Raw genomic sequence first — 18,593 nt, forward strand, 5'->3', positions numbered from 1 at the left:
TTATGTGGACATAAAGCGTAATCTCAGCACTGATACCTGTTCTACCACTGAGTGCCCCTGCTTCTTGCAACCTCAACCAACCCTTTCCATTTGCTCTCTTTTACCTTGGACATTAATTTTGTGACAATCTGCTCTGTCTGAAAAAGAATTTCATTACTGTGAAATTAGCTTTCTTCAATGTCAGTTTTATGCAGTGATGCAAGCTTGTGTTTCCCGAATTCATGCATGGTTTCACTGAAGCAGGGCAGCTGGGTAATACCATATGCTTCCCTGGCTTTACTCCACCAAGCTGAGCAACTGAATTCCACTATATTTTACTTCTTTTCCTTTTTCCCTATGGAGTCCCTTACTCTAAAGCATGACATCAGTCATGATGATGATTCAGAATGCCATACTAAAAACATAAATAAAATTGTGATATGTTTTCACTTGAGCTCAGTGTCTGAGTTCATTTTCATCATCTCTGTTGCATACTCTAATTTCTGTGCAGATGTGTAGCATTAGGTTTCATAGCCAGATATATTCCTTGTCAGGGGAAAACTATCTGCTTTCACTGCAGCTCATCACTTGTCTGATGTGTCCATAAAAGGCACCTGCAGAAATATCACTAAGTCTCTTCAGATTATATGCAATGAAAATGTTACTCTCTTCTCTGTAAGAAGAAAGTATGCAACAGTGAAGGGAAAGACAACAACCATACTGCTACAACTGGCAGAAATTTCACTCTGCCAACACTACCACCACAACACTTACAGAGACTCATCTATAACTTCAAGAAAAAGTAAAGGATTTGTAATTCATGATTATGTTTCTTTGCACAGAACATGATGGTTTCACTTTAAATGTAGAATTCGCAAGGCAGTTTATAATGGGAAAACTGATACAGCAGTACCAAGTGTCTTATGCAAGGCTACATGACAATCCAGTTACACAATGAAGACAAACCTTACATCTTCATTTCTAAAGTCCACTTATTCAATATCATTACTGACCTAATACCAACTGCATTTTTTTACTGTAGAGCTTGGTGTCTACAACTGCATGATAATCAATTTATACTGTATTACTAAAGACACAAACCCTTTTTTAATGAACTGCATAGATTACCATTTAGACAAGAGGTAAGTAGTGAAATTCCATAGTTTGATGCCTAATTCTTGTATTAAACAAATTAAATAGCAATAACTTTTCAAACTAGAGTTTAATTCCATTATTTCTCCAAGCTTTTCTGTAATGGTTACACAAATTTTGTCTCTTTTTTACTTTTATTGGAGCTTTGCTTCTCAGAAATTAAAATTACAATCCAACACACAGACATAAGTCATTTCATGTTCAGTATTTGCTTTTGAAAACGTTAATTAAAGTAATCTAAAAGGCAAATTTTAGCTGGCAGAAGACTGCATTTTTCAATGTGATGCTATTCAATCGTCTATCATTAAAGGAATTTTTACGGGCTGTCCAGCAAGGTCATGGAGTGTCTCTGGTGACATTCAAGGCCCACCTGGACATGTTCCTGTATAACCTGCTCTAGGTGACTGTGCCTTGCCAGGGAGGTTGGATGGGGTCATCTCCAGAGGACCCTTCCAACCACAATGATTCTGTGAATTTTGAGGAGACTGATTTTTGTGATTAAATTTGGAAGGTATGACTCAAAAAAAAAAAATCACATTCAGGTCTCTTGTGACTTCCTGTGTGGGCCTGTTCAAGCTGCCAAAGACACAAGTCCTCAGGGTACTTCAGGAGACTCCTCTGGCTTCTTTTCTAGGCTATAAATAAATAAATGCTTCTAACATGTAAGTGATTGTGGTGATTTTAATCACAGAACGTTAAGGGGTTGGAAGGGACCTTAGAGACCATCCAGTTCCAACCTTCCCATTACACCAGGTTGCTCAAGGCCTTGTCCAACCTGACTTTGAGCACTGCCAGGGATGGGGCATCCACAGCTTCTCTAGGCAACTTGTTCCTGTGTCTCACCACCCTCACAGTAAAGCATTTCTTCCCAATATCTAATCTAAATTTCCCCTCTTTCAATTTGCACCCATTCCTCCTTGTTCTATCACTGCAATTCCTAATGATGAGTTCCCCTCTGGAGTCCCTGAAGGACCCAGACAGACTGCTTAACTAAGAGGACTAAAGGTACTCACGACGTAGCTGCAACACTAAACCAACCTCGCTCACGAGCACCTCACCAACCCAATCCAGTTATTACCAACTTCCTCTTTTAGGCCTAAAAGCCCCTCCATAAATTGTGCTGGATGCTCCCGAAACAAGTTTCGTCTTTTGGCTTCCTCCACAAACTGCACTGGGTTGGCCCTGTTTCTTTCCACCGTGACCCGCCAGACGCGACCCGCTCCCCCCGACCAGGGACACGCCGGCACAGCAGCTCCCGCCCAGCGAGGTGACACTGGCACGGCTCCCCGCCCGGGGCGGCCACAACCCACACGGCTCCCCGCCCAGGGAGGTCACACCAACACGGCTCCCCGCCCGGGGCGGCCACAACCCACACGGCTCCCCGCCCAGGGAGGTCACTCTGGCACGGCTCCCCGCCCGGGGCGGTGCCGCGCCTGCGGAGCCCGCCATGTGCGGCAGGGGTGGGGCGGCGCAGGCGCGGGGCGTTGACCGGAGCAGAGGTGAGGCGGGCGCGGGGCTGGGGCGGTGGGACTGGGGCGGTGGGACTGGGTTAGTGACGGGAGCGGTATTGGCGGCCCTTCTGCTCTGCGGGGAAACGAGCGGGGCCCTTCTGCAGCTGCCCCCCCGCCGCCTTCCCTGAAGGTTCGGGCCAGACGCGGACAGTGCGACACGGGCCTGATCCGGGCCGGGAGCGCGGAGGTGCCGCAGCCGCCGAGGTGGCAGCGGCCGCGCGTTTGGAAAGGTGGTGGTGAGAGCGAGCCTCAGCCCGTGGGTGCAAGGAGTCAGTGGGGGTAGCTGGCGCCCTGTCTTCCCTGAAAATCCTAAAGTCACGGTGTTAGATGGCCAAGTCAGGTGGCCTGGGCTTCCCCGTTCGGGCGGGGCACCGGCTGCCGCCTGAGAAGGAGCCGGACCGAAAGAGGCTTTACCCTTCTGCTGTGAGGGAATAAATAAAAAAGGAAAAAAGAGGTTCAGATACAGAGCTGTGGTGAGTTAGAGCTGCGGTAGTGAGGTGTCTTTTCCTGTTCCTTTGGTCCCGAGTGGGATTCCTTGCTGCTGTCATGTGGAGTGCTGCAGGCAGAGAGGAGAGGAAGGTTGCCTTCTGCTCATGTGAGGTTTTCCTCAAGATGAGTGGGTTTTAGCTGTTGCAGTTTTCTGTCCTTGGCTGAATTTGTTTGCAAACCTTTTTTATTTCATATCTTCTTGTAACTAGCATAACTTTTTGGGAAGATGGAACTTCCTGTTATCTTCTTCAGCCTCATCAGAATGGGGAAGCTGTAGAGTTGATGAAAACTGCTAGGGAGAATGTTCAGGGACTGTGTCCAGACAAGATAAAAAGTTACCCTCAATACATTCTATAAAGTGCTGAGCACTTGTCTTGTATCATAACGCTTTGTGTGTGATGTAAAGGATGTATTTATCATGTCGGTTTTCTTACACAAGCTGTATGTTGTGCAGGTTCATCATACTTCTGTAGTGAGTAAAGGGCATTTGAGGTCTGACTAATGATTGTAAAGCATGCCACTTTGTTATGTGGAACATATATATGTATACATACACACTTCCTGAATAAATGAAGTGTGTGATGAAATGTCAAGTGAAGAAGTCAGGTTGCTTCTTGTTTGGAAACAAAAGAATTGTGGAAAGGCTTTGGTTGGAAGGGACCATAAAGAAGATGTAGTTACAGTGCCTCCTGCTCTGGGCAGGCATGCCCTCCACTAAATCAAGTTGCTCAGTGCTCCATCCAGCCTGGCCTTGAGCATTTTCAGGGACTGGGCATTCTCTTCTCTGGGCAACTTGTTCCAGTGCATCACCACCATCATGGTAAAGAATTTCTTCCTAACATCTAGTCTAAATATTTCCTGTCTTGGTTTAAAACAAGTCCTCTCACTACCTGCCCATGTAAAAAGAGGATGAGATAATTATGAGGGCCATTCTAACTTTCTTTTCCTGCAAAACCTTCTTTTTTTAGGCAATGTAAGCATTTCGGTTACGCAAGAGAGAGGAAACAGTCATGTCAGCTCTTTGTCCACCACCATCTCCTGCAGTTGCTAAGACAGAGATCTCTTTGAGTGGCGAGTCACCATTATTAGCTGCCACTTTTGCTTACTGGGACAATATTCTTGGCCCCCGAGTGCGGCATATCTGGGCTCCAAAGACAGAACAGGTACTTCTCAGTGATGGTGAAATAACTTTTCTTGCTAACCACACCCTGAATGGAGAAATACTTCGGAATGCAGAAAGTGGTGCAATAGATGTGAAGTTCTTTGTTTTGGCGGAAAAAAGAGTAATCATTGTGTCATTAATCTTTGATGGAAACTGGAATGGAGACAGAAGCACATATGGACTATCAATTATACTTCCGCAAAGTGAACTTGGCTTCTACCTGCCACTTCACAGAGTGTGCGTGGATAGGTTAACACATATTATAAGGAAAGGAAGGATATGGATGCATAAGGTAAGTTTATTGTTTATTACTTAAGTGTTAGATTGTCTTTTGCAGAAGCAAATGAGATGCTGTGATGTCTGTTCTGTAGCAATCTGGACACACAAAGTCAGAAAAGGTTGGTCTCTACACAGTTTTGAAGGTTAAAGGTTATCAAATTACTATGTCAACAAATTAAAGGCTGGGATTTTTAGCCACAGGATTTATTCTGGTGGTATAACTTCTATGAGACTGTGTAGTTGAAAGAGGGTTCCTGTAGCGTTTTTCATCTCTCTGAATTTCATATAAATTGTTACTTTTAATTGTGTTAATCTCTGTATTTAAACTATTTAAACTATTAAAAGGTATAATTGTAAATTTACTGTGTTTCAAATCATGGTTTTCCTTGTTGAGGTCCAGAAAAAGGAATTGATGCGATTAATTTTCTCGGTGCTGGTACAGTTTTACTTTTTTAAAAGAGGGTGTTAACAAAGAGTTTGTCAGGACTTAAACTGTGTAGAACTAAAGGGAGTTACAAAAATACATCTGCTTTAGTCCAAATATTTCTACTTCTGAAACTCAAAAAGAAATACTTGCTGAAGTTTTCTTAAGCATTGGAACTCTTACCTTTGGGAAATCACGGATATTTCCTTATTAAGTGAAAACTTTTATGTATTTTTCTTGAAAATAAATAACAGTCGAATGGTAAAAATTAAAATTTTTGTCATCTTCATGGAGTCCAAGCTGTCTTAGAACAGTAGAGTGCACATCAGCTGTAGTATATATGGTGATGCACATTTGCTTGATAATCCTCTCTTCTGATACCTGTAGTCAACATACTTCAAACTCACTCTTTGGGTGCTTTTATCTGATCTCATTACAGAAATAACAAGCTGATGTTATTTTTGTGGTGGTGTGTCCTTTTTGCTGTATTGCCTGATGATGTCTGCTAGTGCTTTCTGAAACACTGGCTTTTCACACTTTCTGGGGTTTACTTTTCAGAGGAAGGATACTACATAAAGTTCTTTTTCAATATAGTAGAAACACAAATATTTAATTTCTTATCTAGTCTTCTAAAACCCTGCTAGAAGTTAGTGGTTTTGATGTAAGTGAATGCTATCTCATGTTCCTGATGACATTGCTTCTCTCATTTTCTGTCATCTGTACTGACTTCTAATGTGAGTGGTCAAATAAGAATTATCCATTATTTTTAGCTATGATACATTTTCTCAGTTTTCAGATATTGCTCCATACCAGTATGTTTCCGCTGTAGCAGTAATCTTCAAGCAGCATCGAGAATGACAAAAAAAAGTTTTTTACCAATTTTTTCTTTCTCAGAAATTAGTCATTAAGTTCTTCGTTCTTTTTCAGATGTTCTTGAAGCAGGTAGGTCAGTTGAATTAGCTGAGACAGTGATACATTCTGAAGTAGACATTTATTATCTTTTCCTTTTTTTTTCTTTTTTTGGTGGGAGATCACAGATCCCTGCATATACCTGCAGTTCTTCAGTCTTGTTTAGAAAAGAGAAAACTGCTTGAAAAGTGAAGATTAAAATTTAATTGTTGTCGAATAAGCATAACAACAATAATGAATTTTAAGTGGTTCATTCTGTAGTTTGCATTTTGAGGCAGTTTAGCAGCTGTGGTTACGTACAGCAAAACAAAAAGTGTTCAAGTCCTGTCTGAAAGGTATTGTGTATCTGTTCTGGGCGTTCTAATAATTGTGATTATTAGCTCTCATTAGTTCTGTGGAAAGCCAAACAACATTTCCAGCTAGACTTGAGATGAGAAGAAGCCTTCTGAACTCGAGAATTAGGAGAAGCATGGAGCAGTGTTCAGACTGGCAAAGAAAGAAGCAACTCTGAGCAAGTCATCCATATGGGATTAGAAACCCCTTTCACCTACTCCAGTTTATGCTCTATATGTTTGTCTAATAATTTTGAACAGTTAGGTTTCTGAAAAGAAGTGGCTTACACCATTTTTTCAGCCTTATCTTCAAGAAGACTGAAGTTTTTTAAAATCATGGTCAAGGATGTCTTCCTCCTCTGACTTAAGGGTGGAGGTGTCCTGAATGAATCTGTGTTGTTCCAGTATTATTTTTCACTGATGCATCTTTTAGACGGTTAGAAAAGTTTTATTACTTTCTTAGTTTTAGGGCGAACTACTCTATTATTCCTTATTCATCTGCTCAAAAAAACCTCTTGCAAACTCTTTTCACACTTGAAGTTGATTAACTCTGGCTAGATCAGTCACAGGAAACTAATGAGTAACCAATAAAAATGCAACAACCTGTCAGCATCTAGCAAAAGGTATCATTAGTTCTCCCAGCATCTGCTATTTTTAGTGACTTGTGTTGATGCTCCAGTGATTGACGCCAAATTCTCTTTGTGAATAATAACTTTATTCCATTGTAAGTTCATTTTAAATGCAGTTTGCTACTCAGCTGCTGATGAGTCTGTTTTCAGAGCTTTGTTCAGTCTCTTGTACGTTGTGTTTTGTGTACTTTGAGGTTTCATGTCTCCTGTACTTGGTTATAGGACAATGCTTTGAAGACTTGTGAGTGCCTCAAGAGTGGGGAAAAAAAAGTCTTTTGTTTCCTATCCTCCCCAGTCAAATAATTTTTCTTGCTCTGAAGATCTTATTTTTCTCTTGTTGCACCAGGAATCCTCAATCTATACTGTATCCATTTGAAAATAAAAATCCATACATAGAATGGAATTCTTCACCATAATCTGATCATATGACATTTTCTTGATCTGTAATGAAGAATGTTTTGACATTTTCATCAAACCCTCCCTTTCCAGCTGCTCCTGCCCAAATCTGTGAGATGTTTGGTGGAGGGCAGAGCAGGGAGCGTTGATCTGTGTTGCATGGCATCACTTCCTCCTAAAGTCAACTCTGTAAAAGAAAAAAGACTTGAACATTAAAATTTGAATCTAAGAAGCATGACTCCACAGGGAAGGAACTGTACTGTGTGACTGTTGTGTGCATACATACATGAACAAATGCCAGAGCATTTATATTTAACTGCTTCTCTTGCTCAGGAGAGGCAAGAACATTTCCAGAAGATTGTCTTGGAAGGCACGGAAAGAATGGAGGATCAGGTAAGGGCCTTCAGGTGGATGCATATGGCCCACCATTGCAAAACCATTTGACTGCATCAGGTGACTGTAGAAGTTGGTGCTGCTTCTTATTTTTGGGATCCAGGAAGATGCATTGGACTGGCTAATAATGTGACCTGCACAGTAGGCAAAGTTTCTGGAGGTAGGATGATGGAAGCTGTGATCAAATCAAAGGAAAATATATTTCATCACTTTAGGGGTAAAGTAGAAATCTGTGAAGAATATTACCTTTCAGGAAAGGAAATTCATTAACTTGAACTGGAAGCTCTGTAAAGGTGGCAGCTTCCATAGAGTAATCCCAGCCTCCTGTCAAGGTTGTTTTTTCATTAGGTTAGGTCACCTTTTTGAATTACAGAGACATACAGAGTCTGTCACGTTGGAATGTGCTTGGAGACTTAATGGATAAGACTGTGAAAAGAATTTGATTTCTGAAACTCTAAATGTAAAATTGTGGCTTCATTTTCTTGTGATAGATAAGTCAGGAAAGACTTTTTGTATGTTAATAAGTAATATGCCTGGTTTTGGTTTCCAGTCATTGTTAAAACATCAGACTTGAACGTAAAATGCGTAACAGTGATTGCGTATAGCATAGTATGATCAAATTATCTCACTTCAAATACTTCTTGTCCAGGCCAATCAAAACTGATGTTGAAAATTAGCATAAGACCCGGAAATACATTTTAGGCATGATGTTGAGAAGCCAAATATATGTTTCCAGTTCATAATTACTGATGAACAAATTGCTCATCAAAATGCATCAATTTCTGCTCATACTACCCTTCCAAACAATAGGAAGTTAAGGATGTTTTGCGTGTAATATTGCAAGTTCATGTTAGTAGTAACTTCTAATACTACCCAATGTGCTTTTACTTCAAGCATTTTATTTATTGTGCAGGGTCAGAGCATCATTCCAATGCTGACAGGAGAAGTCATTCCTGTAATGGAACTCCTTTCATCTATGAAATCACACAGTGTTCCAGAGGAAATAGATGTAAGTTCTTGTTTTATTTGTATTCTGTATTTTTTACAAGTGGCTTTGCCCTCTGGGTAAAACGTAGTTCTGACCCTTTAGTTTGGTCACTCACTTTGCCATAGAAAATGCCCATTTTCCTAAATTCTTACATACTTCAGTTGCTTCACATCAAGTTCTCCTAAGTGCTTTAAGGAATGGCGATATTTTTTATGGTGCTCAGTTAGCAAAATTGACTGCATAGGATGATGTCATTTTACGAGTGGAAAGGCAGTTTGAGGCGAACCGAAATGAATGGGCAGATTAATGGATTTGATGTTGATACCTGTTTCAGCATGTTACAGTGTTCTTGTGGAAGGAGAAGTGATCTGACATGCACTAATTTAAAGTAGTCTGGACATTTTTTACAGAAAAAAAACGCACTAGGAGGAACCTGACGTGACTGGTGAAGACTTAATAATCAAGTGACTTTCTCTTTTGCAAAATGCTTTGTCTCAAGTCGGGTCTTTTTAAGATTGTCCTTTTTGGGGAAGTATTACAACTTAAATAGTTCCCAAACAGTTCCCACCTATCAAAGCAAAAAATCTATTAATTTGAAGGTGATCAGGTCCTTGTCTAACTTTTGTTTATATTTACTTGCATTTCAGATAAGTGACACAGTGCTAAATGATGATGACATTGGGGATAGTTGCCATGAAGGCTTTCTCCTCAAGTATGAAATTCAGTTTTGATTTATGCTGTAGTAAAATGATTTAAACTTTTGTACGCATCCAAATGTATCTATCTGCATGTGAACTTGGATTGGAATAGATTTTTTTTATAGGAGGGGGAGCAATGACAGGTATTTGGCTTTTTGAGATTTTTGTCATTAAAATGTTATAAAGGTTTCTGTCATTTTAGAAAAATGGTTCTGGGCCACAATCTTTAGATTGTGTTGTCACAGGATCATTTGTTTGATAATAGAATTCCTATCAAATACAAATTTTTCTTTGATACCTACAATTAATTTTAAGTAAAAATCTTGGTGGGTTTTTTTTTTTTTTTTTGAAATAGCTAAAAACCTGGGTTGTGCATAAACTCTAAATAAGAGTCATTAATGGTATGGCATGTGTCATGCTTATTGTTGAGTTGTGTATTTTTTTTACCCCCTGTTTTTAAGTGGAAATAGTTGAACTTGAGAGCAACTTGGTCTCTTCCTGTGGGAAAGGGTGTATTTCATAGGTTTTAACTGGTGTTCTGTTACCTTTCATAGTATCTCCTGCATAACTGCATTCATATGTGTGTGTAGTGCTTGGTGACATCTATTTATACACCATCATGTGTGCTTTCAGTACTGAAGAAACTGTTGAACTTGTATTTCAGCAGTAACCTACTCTGCTGTTTAAAGTCCTGTGGTTATGGGCATATAGGCTATTTTCATATGTGAAGCACTTTTTCCTGCTTGTGAAGGTGGGAATTGAAAGATCTGGTTCAAATATATTAATCTATGTCTGTTTTTACTTGCAGTGCAATTAGTTCACATCTGCAGACCTGTGGTTGTTCTGTAGTCGTAGGAAGCAGTGCAGAAAAAGTTAATAAGGTAACATACTTTCTAATAAACCAAACTTAAATGCTGGTTATCAGGAGTGTTAGTGTGTTACTTGGAACAAAGTTAATCTATAAACATACTTGAGGCTGAAGAGGAAAGGAGTACTGTTGTCTAGCTGTCTTCAGCTGCCTGGTCTAGCAGAAGATAATTCTGCCTGAAAATTGCCTTTCAGTTGTATTCTGACAACGATAAGAAAACCAGTGTATTTAATGATACAGTATAGAAGTGAGTAGTAAATGAGTCTGAGCTTTGAAAATTAGGTTTGTTAGCTAAAATACACAGATTGAAGAGACTGACTGCCCTTGCCCATTTCAGTTATGTCAATCACAGAAGTATCAAAGTTGGAGGAGACTTTTAAGGTCACCCAGTCCAACCATCCACCAGGTACTGCCACTGTAACCCCTTATCCACTCAACCACATCACCCAGTGCCAAATCCAGACATCTCTTAAACCACTTCCAGGAATGGGGACTCCACCACCTCCCTGGGCAACCTATTCCAGTGTTTGACCACCCTAACTGCAAAAATTTGTTTTATAATAAGTAACCTGAATCTCCCCTGTCTCATTTTAAGGCCATTTCCTCTTGTCCTCTCACTGCAGGCACAGCAGGAGAGACTGACCCACACCTCACTATACCTTCCTTTCAGGAGTTGTAGAGGGTGATGAGGTCACCTCTGAGCCTCCTCTTCTGGAGACTAAACAGCCATTCCTTGTAAGACATGTTTTCTAGTCCTTTCATGAGCTTTGTTGCCCTTCTCTGGACACACTCCAGCACTTCAATGTCTTTTATGAAGCGAGAGGCCCAGAATTGAAGACAGCATTTGAGCTGTGGCCTCACCAGAGCCAAGTACAGGGGGACAGTCACTTCCCTGGTCCTGCTGGCCACACTTGCTGATACAGGCCAGGATGCCATTGGCCTTCTTGGCTACCTGGGCGCACTGCTGGCTCATATTAAGCTGTCTGTCAGCCACCACCCCCAGATTCCTTTCTCCTGAACAGCTCTCAAGCCACTCTGCCCACAGCCTGTAGCACTGCATGGGTTTGTTGTGACCCAAGGGCAGAACCCAGCATTTGGCCTTTTGTACCTCTGGCAGTTTGTCCTTGGCCCATTGATCAAGTCTGTCCAGGTCTCTCTGCAGAGCCTTCCACTCTTGAGCAGATAAAACACTCCTGCCCAGCTTGGTGTCTTCTGCAAACTGACTGAGGGTGCATTCAATCCCCACATCCAGATCATCAATAAAGATGTTGAACAGGACCAAGCCCAGAACTGAGCTTTGGGGAGCCCTGGTAGTAGTGAGTACACAGACAATACCCATGTCACTGGGTATTGCCTGTATGCTCTTAAGCAAGTAGTGTGTCCGTAATTTCTCCTGCACTGGGGAGTAAACATACTTCTGTGTCATGAGCTGCTGTGAAATAAAAATGATGAACAGTGGGCCTGCTGAATATATTATATATTACTTGTAGACTATGCTTACTATATATTATGTATTTTATAGTATATAGGGCTTCTTGCCTTAATGAAATACAACAGTTTTTAAAAAAAATTAAAGGCACCTTTAGTAAACCTATGTTTTGAAATAAACAGTTTGTTATGCTTTATAAAAGTTGGGGCAGAGGGAATGCACTGTTTCATGTGTATTGCCATCAGTGGTAAAGGACTTCTGATTAAATCAACATGCTGATGCCCACAAGCAACAGGCAAACCAGAGAAAAGAAAATTCTCAGATCTTAGCTGAAATCAGCTAACTGCAGTTAATATATATTGTTTCAGAGATGTAAGATTTAAACACATTTGAGTTATTGGAAATGTTACATGTTTAAGAGAAGTGTTTTATATGTACACACTATGCTATATATAATACGAGAGGAAATGTTAGAAGCTTAAGTAGCTATAAAAAGCTTATGGATTATTAAATAGTTAATAAATAAGCTTTAATATCAAAATGCTTATGAATTTGTAAAATAATATATCGATAAGCTAGACAGTATAGAAAAAAACAGTGTAAAAGAATGTGACCCTCAAGATCCATCCAGGGTAAATTTCATAAATTAATTCTACTCGTGTTCTTATCAGCAGCATTCTTGTGTCCCAGTACAACTGTTCAGAAGTAACTGCTTTCTTAATAGCATACTTCAGCTTGCCTCCAAGTAAAAGAAACACTTGTGGCACATTGTGACAAAAAGCGCTAGTCAGAAATTATGTTGTCATTGCTTCAGGTACTGTAGAAACACGTTGTGCAAGGACAGAGCCTTTTCAAATATCTTATAGACATGGATAGGACACCACACGTTAAGACTGGAAAACGAGCAGAATGGAATACATGTTGTGTTTGGAGTGATTACTGGTAGCTATTTCAGCCCAGAAGTTTGAAGATGGATGATGAAGTACCAGTGTTCATTTTAAGAGAGAGTTTAAGGAAATTACTGAGGAAATAAGCATGGATGCTTATTTACAAAATTGACTGTCCCTGTTTTGAGACAATTAACTGCTATTTCAGTATGGCGTGAATAAATTAAGAGGCTTAAAAGGCTAGGAAAGTAATCACAGTAGCTCATGTTTATGAAAAGAAAGATGTAGAAGACAAAAATGATTTTTTCTACATAATTGGATAAAAAGCAAACTTGGTTGCAAAAAAGTGTTGGATTTTTTCATTGTTTGACAAGAAGTTGAAATAGTATAGCTTACAGCCACAGTAATTAAAAAATAAGTAAGAGTAAGCATGTCACTGTTTTGTGGCTTTTTATAAAGTTTTGGCTTTTCTAATAAGCGTGGTGAACTCTTTTGTTCATCATTTTAAATGCCTAACACAGTCTAGTCAGACTTATTTCCTTACCTTTTCATGTTTTTCAAAACTGTTCTTTTTAATGCAGATTGTGAGAACATTGTGTTTGTTTCTGACACCTTCTGAGCGGAAGTGTTCCAGACTCTGTAGAAGTGAGTCCTCTTTCAGATATGAGTCAGGACTTTTTGTTCAAGGCTTACTCAAAGTAAGTATGCTCAGGAAAGTTCTGTTCTTCTGTAGTTTTAAGAACATTATTCATTGTATGTTTGTGCATGTGATATGCACACACATGCACACATTCATATTCAAAAATGTGTCATCTTCCCTTGATGTCATCTTCTCTGTCGCTGTAACTTTCCTTGTAATTATCTTCGTGTTAAAATTCCAAGCCAGTCTTTTCTATGATACATCTGTTTCTTGAGGATTGTTCAGGATTGCTTGTGTCCTTTGAGGTACAATAATAATACTCTTTTGTCTGCTTGGGGCTAGAATCCCAAAAGGCATTAAAGTTTTCGTGTTTTAACAAAACCAAGGAAGAACAGTCACATCAGGCCTGGAGTTTCCAAGTATTTTAAACAGTCTGTAGCAATGGGTGAAGATGAATAGAAAAAGAATGCTTCTTGCTCTAGTAAGCAGTCTGAACTTACAAGATAACTATAATACTGTAGTGCTCATGGGCTCATGAACCAGGTAATACAATACCGTAATACACAGGTCACCTTAGTACCTGTTTTCACTGTTTTGTTAAGGAAATCATCCAGTATTAAGGACTTACTACTGGACTACAACCACCGGTTGTCCCAAATAAAATACGTCTAAACAACTGGGCTATAAAATTTAGGTATGATGCTTTAATACTGTTTTGTCCCAATACAGCTTTGCATTTTTAACTAAAATAGTATTCTTTTTTCACTGAAACAGGATGCAACGGGAAGCTTTGTGTTGCCCTTTCGTCAAGTAATGTATGCCCCATACCCTACTACACATATAGATGTGGATGTCAATACAGTAAAGCAGATGCCCCCTTGTCATGAGCACATCTATAACCAACGACGATACATGAGATCTGAGCTGACAGCATTTTGGAGAGCTAATTCAGATGAAGAAATGTCTCAGGATCGTATTATCCACACAGATGAGAGTTTCACACCTGATCTGTACGTAGTCTTCTCACGTCTCACAAAGCTACTTGATTTGGGACAGGAGTGTAGAGTACAGAGCCTACTTGCTAATAAAGTACATGGAGCTTCTTAAAAGCAAAAAAACTTCTTCAGCTCTGGTAGTTACATTTGTTTTGGCAGAGTTTACCAGGTCTTTCCGTAGTTTGGTTACATCAAATATTATTGAAATTATTTTTCAGTGATAATTCTGACCATGTTAATTTTATTGCCTGTTTTAATTATGGGTATAATAGACCTAAGTGTATTTGACAGGGCCCAGTGGCTTTCCTGGACTTTTAGCTCATTTCATCTGAGTGGTTTAAAATTCTGTGTTACCTTCAAAAATATCAGAGTTAAAATCCAGTACAGTTTTAAATTCACTTCTAATTTCAGCCAGACTGTCAACAGTAATGCTACTGCCGTGCGCAACTCCTAGACGGTTAATATCCCATACTGGCATAAACTCATGTTGGTTTGTTTTCTTTTCTATAGAAATGTCTTTCAAGATATCCTGCATAGAGATACATTAGTAAAAGCCTTCCTGGATCAGGTAATTGTTGCTTTTTCAGAAAAAAGAAATACAGTTCAGTACTTTGACCCCTAGTAATAGATAATTTAACACAAACAGATGATTTAATGTTTTGGTAGTTTTTTTTCATACTACTGCTATGATTCTTCTCTACATAAGTAGAAAGAAAATATTAATATAAAACTGAAACTCCTGCTTAGATGTGAAAAACAAGGGATATTTTCTATTGCTGTGCAATAGTGTCTACAGTTAAAGTATTGAAAAAACTGCCTGACTGGGAATAATTTCAGATCATTATCCAGACAGAATTGTAATACAGCTTCATTTGTTGTATCTGAGCGGATAGAAAATGTAGAAAGCATGCTAATTATATATACAAATCTGCTGTTATTTGCCTGCTTTGCGATAATTAAGGGTATGTTACATGTGTATGCCATGTTTCTTTATTTTCCACATTCTTGAAATGGTTCTTGAATTTCCATGTCTACCTAATATTCTTAATTTTTAACAGATCTTTCACCTGAAGCCTGGCTTGTCTCTAAGGAGTACTTTCCTTGCACAATTTCTGCTAGTCCTTCACAGAAAAGCTTTAACTTTAATAAAGTACATAGAGGATGACACGTAAGTGAATAGATAATAGAAAGCAGGTTTAGAGAAACTTATTTTGTTCTTTTTTAAAACACATGTGTTTTTATTTTGTTGCAGGCAAAAAGGAAAAAAACCTTTCAAGTCTCTTCGTAGCTTAAAGATAGATCTTGACTTGACAGCAGAGGGCGATCTTAACATAATAATGGCTTTGGCTGAGAAGATTAAACCGGGTCTACACTCCTTTATCTTTGGGAGGCCGTTCTACACTAGTGTACAAGAACGTGACATGCTCATGACTTTTTAAGGTCTTCTCTGCATCTGATATTGCAGTCCTGCAGAGCACGAAATCTGTCCGTGTGACCTCCACACTGGGGACAAGCATCGACGACTGAGGGTGAAGCATCAGGAGCACAGTAACACTGAGGTGTGCCCCAAGCAGTAGGGGTCTTGTTAGATGAAATTTCAGCTTAGCTAGATAAGCATGATTTTAATTAATTTGTGTCTTCTGTGTGTTTTTTTAATTGTAAAAATAAATGTTGTCAGAGGTTCCTTGGCCATATTGGCTTAGTAGATAAACATGGACATGTTTTGGTGTATGATAAAAGAAGCATTTTAATTTTTATTCCCCAGAGACTTCTTTCAGGTGTGTGTCAAATTTTCCCTGTTCTGCTGTGTCAGTATTTTCAATGTTTCTACAGAAAACAGTACATACATCCTCTCTAACCATGGAGGTTGCAAAAAAGGCACCTTCCAAGAGTTTCAGTTTTTAAAACTGTTGTTCTTATATATGTGGTGCAAATCTGAAATACGACTTTCCTCATCTGCCTCCCTTAACACTACTTGCTCCTCCCTTTAGAGCATTTAAACATATTTGGAATTTTTAATATATTATGAAATGCTACTCCTGAGTGCAGATTGTTGACTATTAGCAGCTTAAATAGCAGTACGTTGCACATGGCAACTAGGTCATTACTCAAGCAACTTTGTGCATGTAAGTGCCAACCAGGATACTCTATCACGTATTTCTGGGCTGTTCTGCAGTGGGGTGTTCAGTGATCAGCTAACTGAGGTCTTTCAAAACACAAAACAGAAGACTTGTGTCATTCCAGAGCAGTTGCCAGTCTTTCTGTTGTGTAAACTGCTACTGGTAGTTCCACTGTCAGTTTCAATGAGGTTCATAGAATCATTTAGAATGGAAAAGTCCTTCAAGATCATGGAGTCCAACCATTAACCCAGAATTGCCAGTTCCACTAATAAACCATGTTCCTAAGTGCCACATCTTTTGAACTCTACCAGGACCAGTGATTCTACCACTTCCTGGGCAGGTTGTTCCAATGCTTAACAAAATACTCAAATTAAAGTATTAGATTCTTCCAAAGAACATCAAGGTGATAGCCAAACTAAAAGATTAATTTTTTTTTCATTTACATCACCATTAATATATTTAGTAATCCTTAATTCAGAGATGTGCATAGCTATGAACTAATATAATTAGCATTTTAGTAAGTTAGGTCTAGTCATTAAGCTTACCTGTCTTCTTAGTTCAGCTGAGCATATCTCCAATTTAGATTGAAAATCAAAACACGTTTTCTATTGGTATGCCTCAACCTTTCTTTCTCTGTAGCATGTAGAGCAGTGTGGTATCAGGTGAATCCAGACTGGTTTTTTTTACCCAGTACATCTGTACTTCATGTTGTTGTATCTGTTCTCTTTTTGGACAAGTATAGGAAATAACTCGATATTCATTGGAAAAGTGAAAGAGCTGCACTGATTGGAGAAGCCATGGCTGCTTTATTGCTTCCCTTGTTTATAACTCTCCTTTGTAAATACATTTCTGTTTTCAAGATAACTTTTTAGTGTTACTTGCATGCCATGAGGCAGAAAAGTTAGACAAAACTTAGATTCACAACTTTTCCTGAAATGTCTAATATTCAGATTTTAAAAGAAATGCTGTCCTTTATTTAGATGCCCAAAATACCCTTACATTTCCTGAAAGACAAAGATTCTCAATCAAATGTTTAAGGCTTCTAATAGATGTGAAATTGAGCCACATCTGCACACCATTTTTGTGACTTAGCATCATCAGTGTTACCTGGTTGCAAAAGAATTGACATTTCTGGAGCCATCTTTTTGCTGTACATGCATGTAGAACTCTTGCAGTAAGCTTGGTCATTCACCAAAAAAGCTTGTCAGAATTATGCTGACATCAGTTACTTGTGCTGAGATTCTGTTTGTCATTCTACCAATGCTGTTCCCTTCTGTGTTTTCAGTCGAGGCATTAGAGCCTGAATGTGCTTAAGTTGTTACTCTCATGTCTAAGGTAGTGAAAGAAATGTAATAAACACTGGTGAAACTTCTAATGTAGAAGGTGTGTCAAAATACAAGAGCTTTAAATCTGCTGCTGAAATTAATCCTTTCAGCTTGATAAGTATTGGAAACTGAACACTGACACTACTAACAGTCAAGCTGTTTGTTTACTGAAGATTCTCTTTTTGAGGTTACTAAAAACTGGAAATTCAGTTGCTACTTCTGTTGCACAGCTGTCACAAGTGCAAAATGTATAGTGAAGTACGTTGTTAAATGCATCTGCATGTTGTGTTGTAAATCTAGCTCAGGAAACAAAGTATTCTAATAAAATTCATGCCCAATTTTTGGACTTTAATTGTTGCTGGGGTTTTTTTGCAGAATTTCTGTTCTGTATCTGACAGCATCATTATCTTTTATGCTTTGAATTAAAGAAGAGTCTTTTCTTCCTTCTTGTGAAATTAAAAGTTATGCTTGGTTGTTGCTGTCACTGATAAAAGTCACGTTATTTAGTTCCTTCATTTCTGTTGAGGACTTACTCATTTCAAGCTGAGACCAGTGGGACTTGCTATGCCTCTGATGTACTCAAATGTGAATTTTAAAAAGCTTTAATCCTAGAGGTGAGAATTTTGAAATGCTTTATCTAGCGGTCAGTGAATACCTTTCTTCAGGATTTTATTTCCTTACATTTAAAAGAAAATGGCAAATTTATTTCTTCCAGCTGGATTTTAAATGGAAGTCGTGTTTTCAAGCATTTTTAGTAGCACATTATTCCTGGTCTTTGCACACCTATAAAGATAGCACAGAAAGATATCCACTGGAATGTCTTACTTGTTAGGACCACAGAGGATATTCCCTGTCTGAAAACCAGTATGTTGTAATGTCAGTTTTATTCCAGAGCAAAATAGGCATTTTGGTAATGTTCTTATCTCCAAGCCGGAAGTATGATACACCAGTGCAGAGTTCCGGGACTTCTGCACTCGGATCTGTACTG

At 39.0% G+C, this 18,593-nt stretch overlaps 1 protein-coding gene across 4 annotated transcripts; it reads left to right on the forward strand.

Moving 5' to 3' along the window:
- Nucleotides 1-2,552: 2,552 nt before the first annotated feature.
- On the forward strand, nt 2,553-17,957 carry C9orf72 (C9orf72-SMCR8 complex subunit). 4 transcript variants are annotated; one of them, XM_069001778.1, is made up of 11 exons: nt 2,553-2,630; nt 4,100-4,585; nt 7,596-7,655; nt 8,569-8,664; nt 9,291-9,355; nt 10,150-10,222; nt 13,107-13,223; nt 13,940-14,175; nt 14,671-14,728; nt 15,219-15,328; nt 15,413-17,957. In XM_069001778.1, exons 2-11 carry the CDS (start codon nt 4,142-4,144, stop codon nt 15,597-15,599), a joined length of 1,446 nt encoding a protein of 481 aa, XP_068857879.1. In that variant the 5' UTR covers nt 2,553-2,630; nt 4,100-4,141; the 3' UTR covers nt 15,600-17,957. The 4 variants fall into 4 exon arrangements, with proteins under 4 accessions (XP_068857879.1, XP_068857881.1, XP_068857878.1 ...); XM_069001780.1 differs by lacking the exon at nt 2,553-2,630 and adding an exon at nt 2,741-2,772; XM_069001777.1 differs by lacking the exon at nt 2,553-2,630 and adding an exon at nt 2,786-3,951.
- The last annotated feature ends 636 nt before the right edge of the window (nt 17,958-18,593 follow it).

The sequence above is a fragment of the Aphelocoma coerulescens genome, assembly GCF_041296385.1.
Source record: "Aphelocoma coerulescens isolate FSJ_1873_10779 chromosome Z unlocalized genomic scaffold, UR_Acoe_1.0 ChrZ, whole genome shotgun sequence".
NCBI classification, from domain to species: Eukaryota; Metazoa; Chordata; class Aves; order Passeriformes; family Corvidae; genus Aphelocoma; species Aphelocoma coerulescens.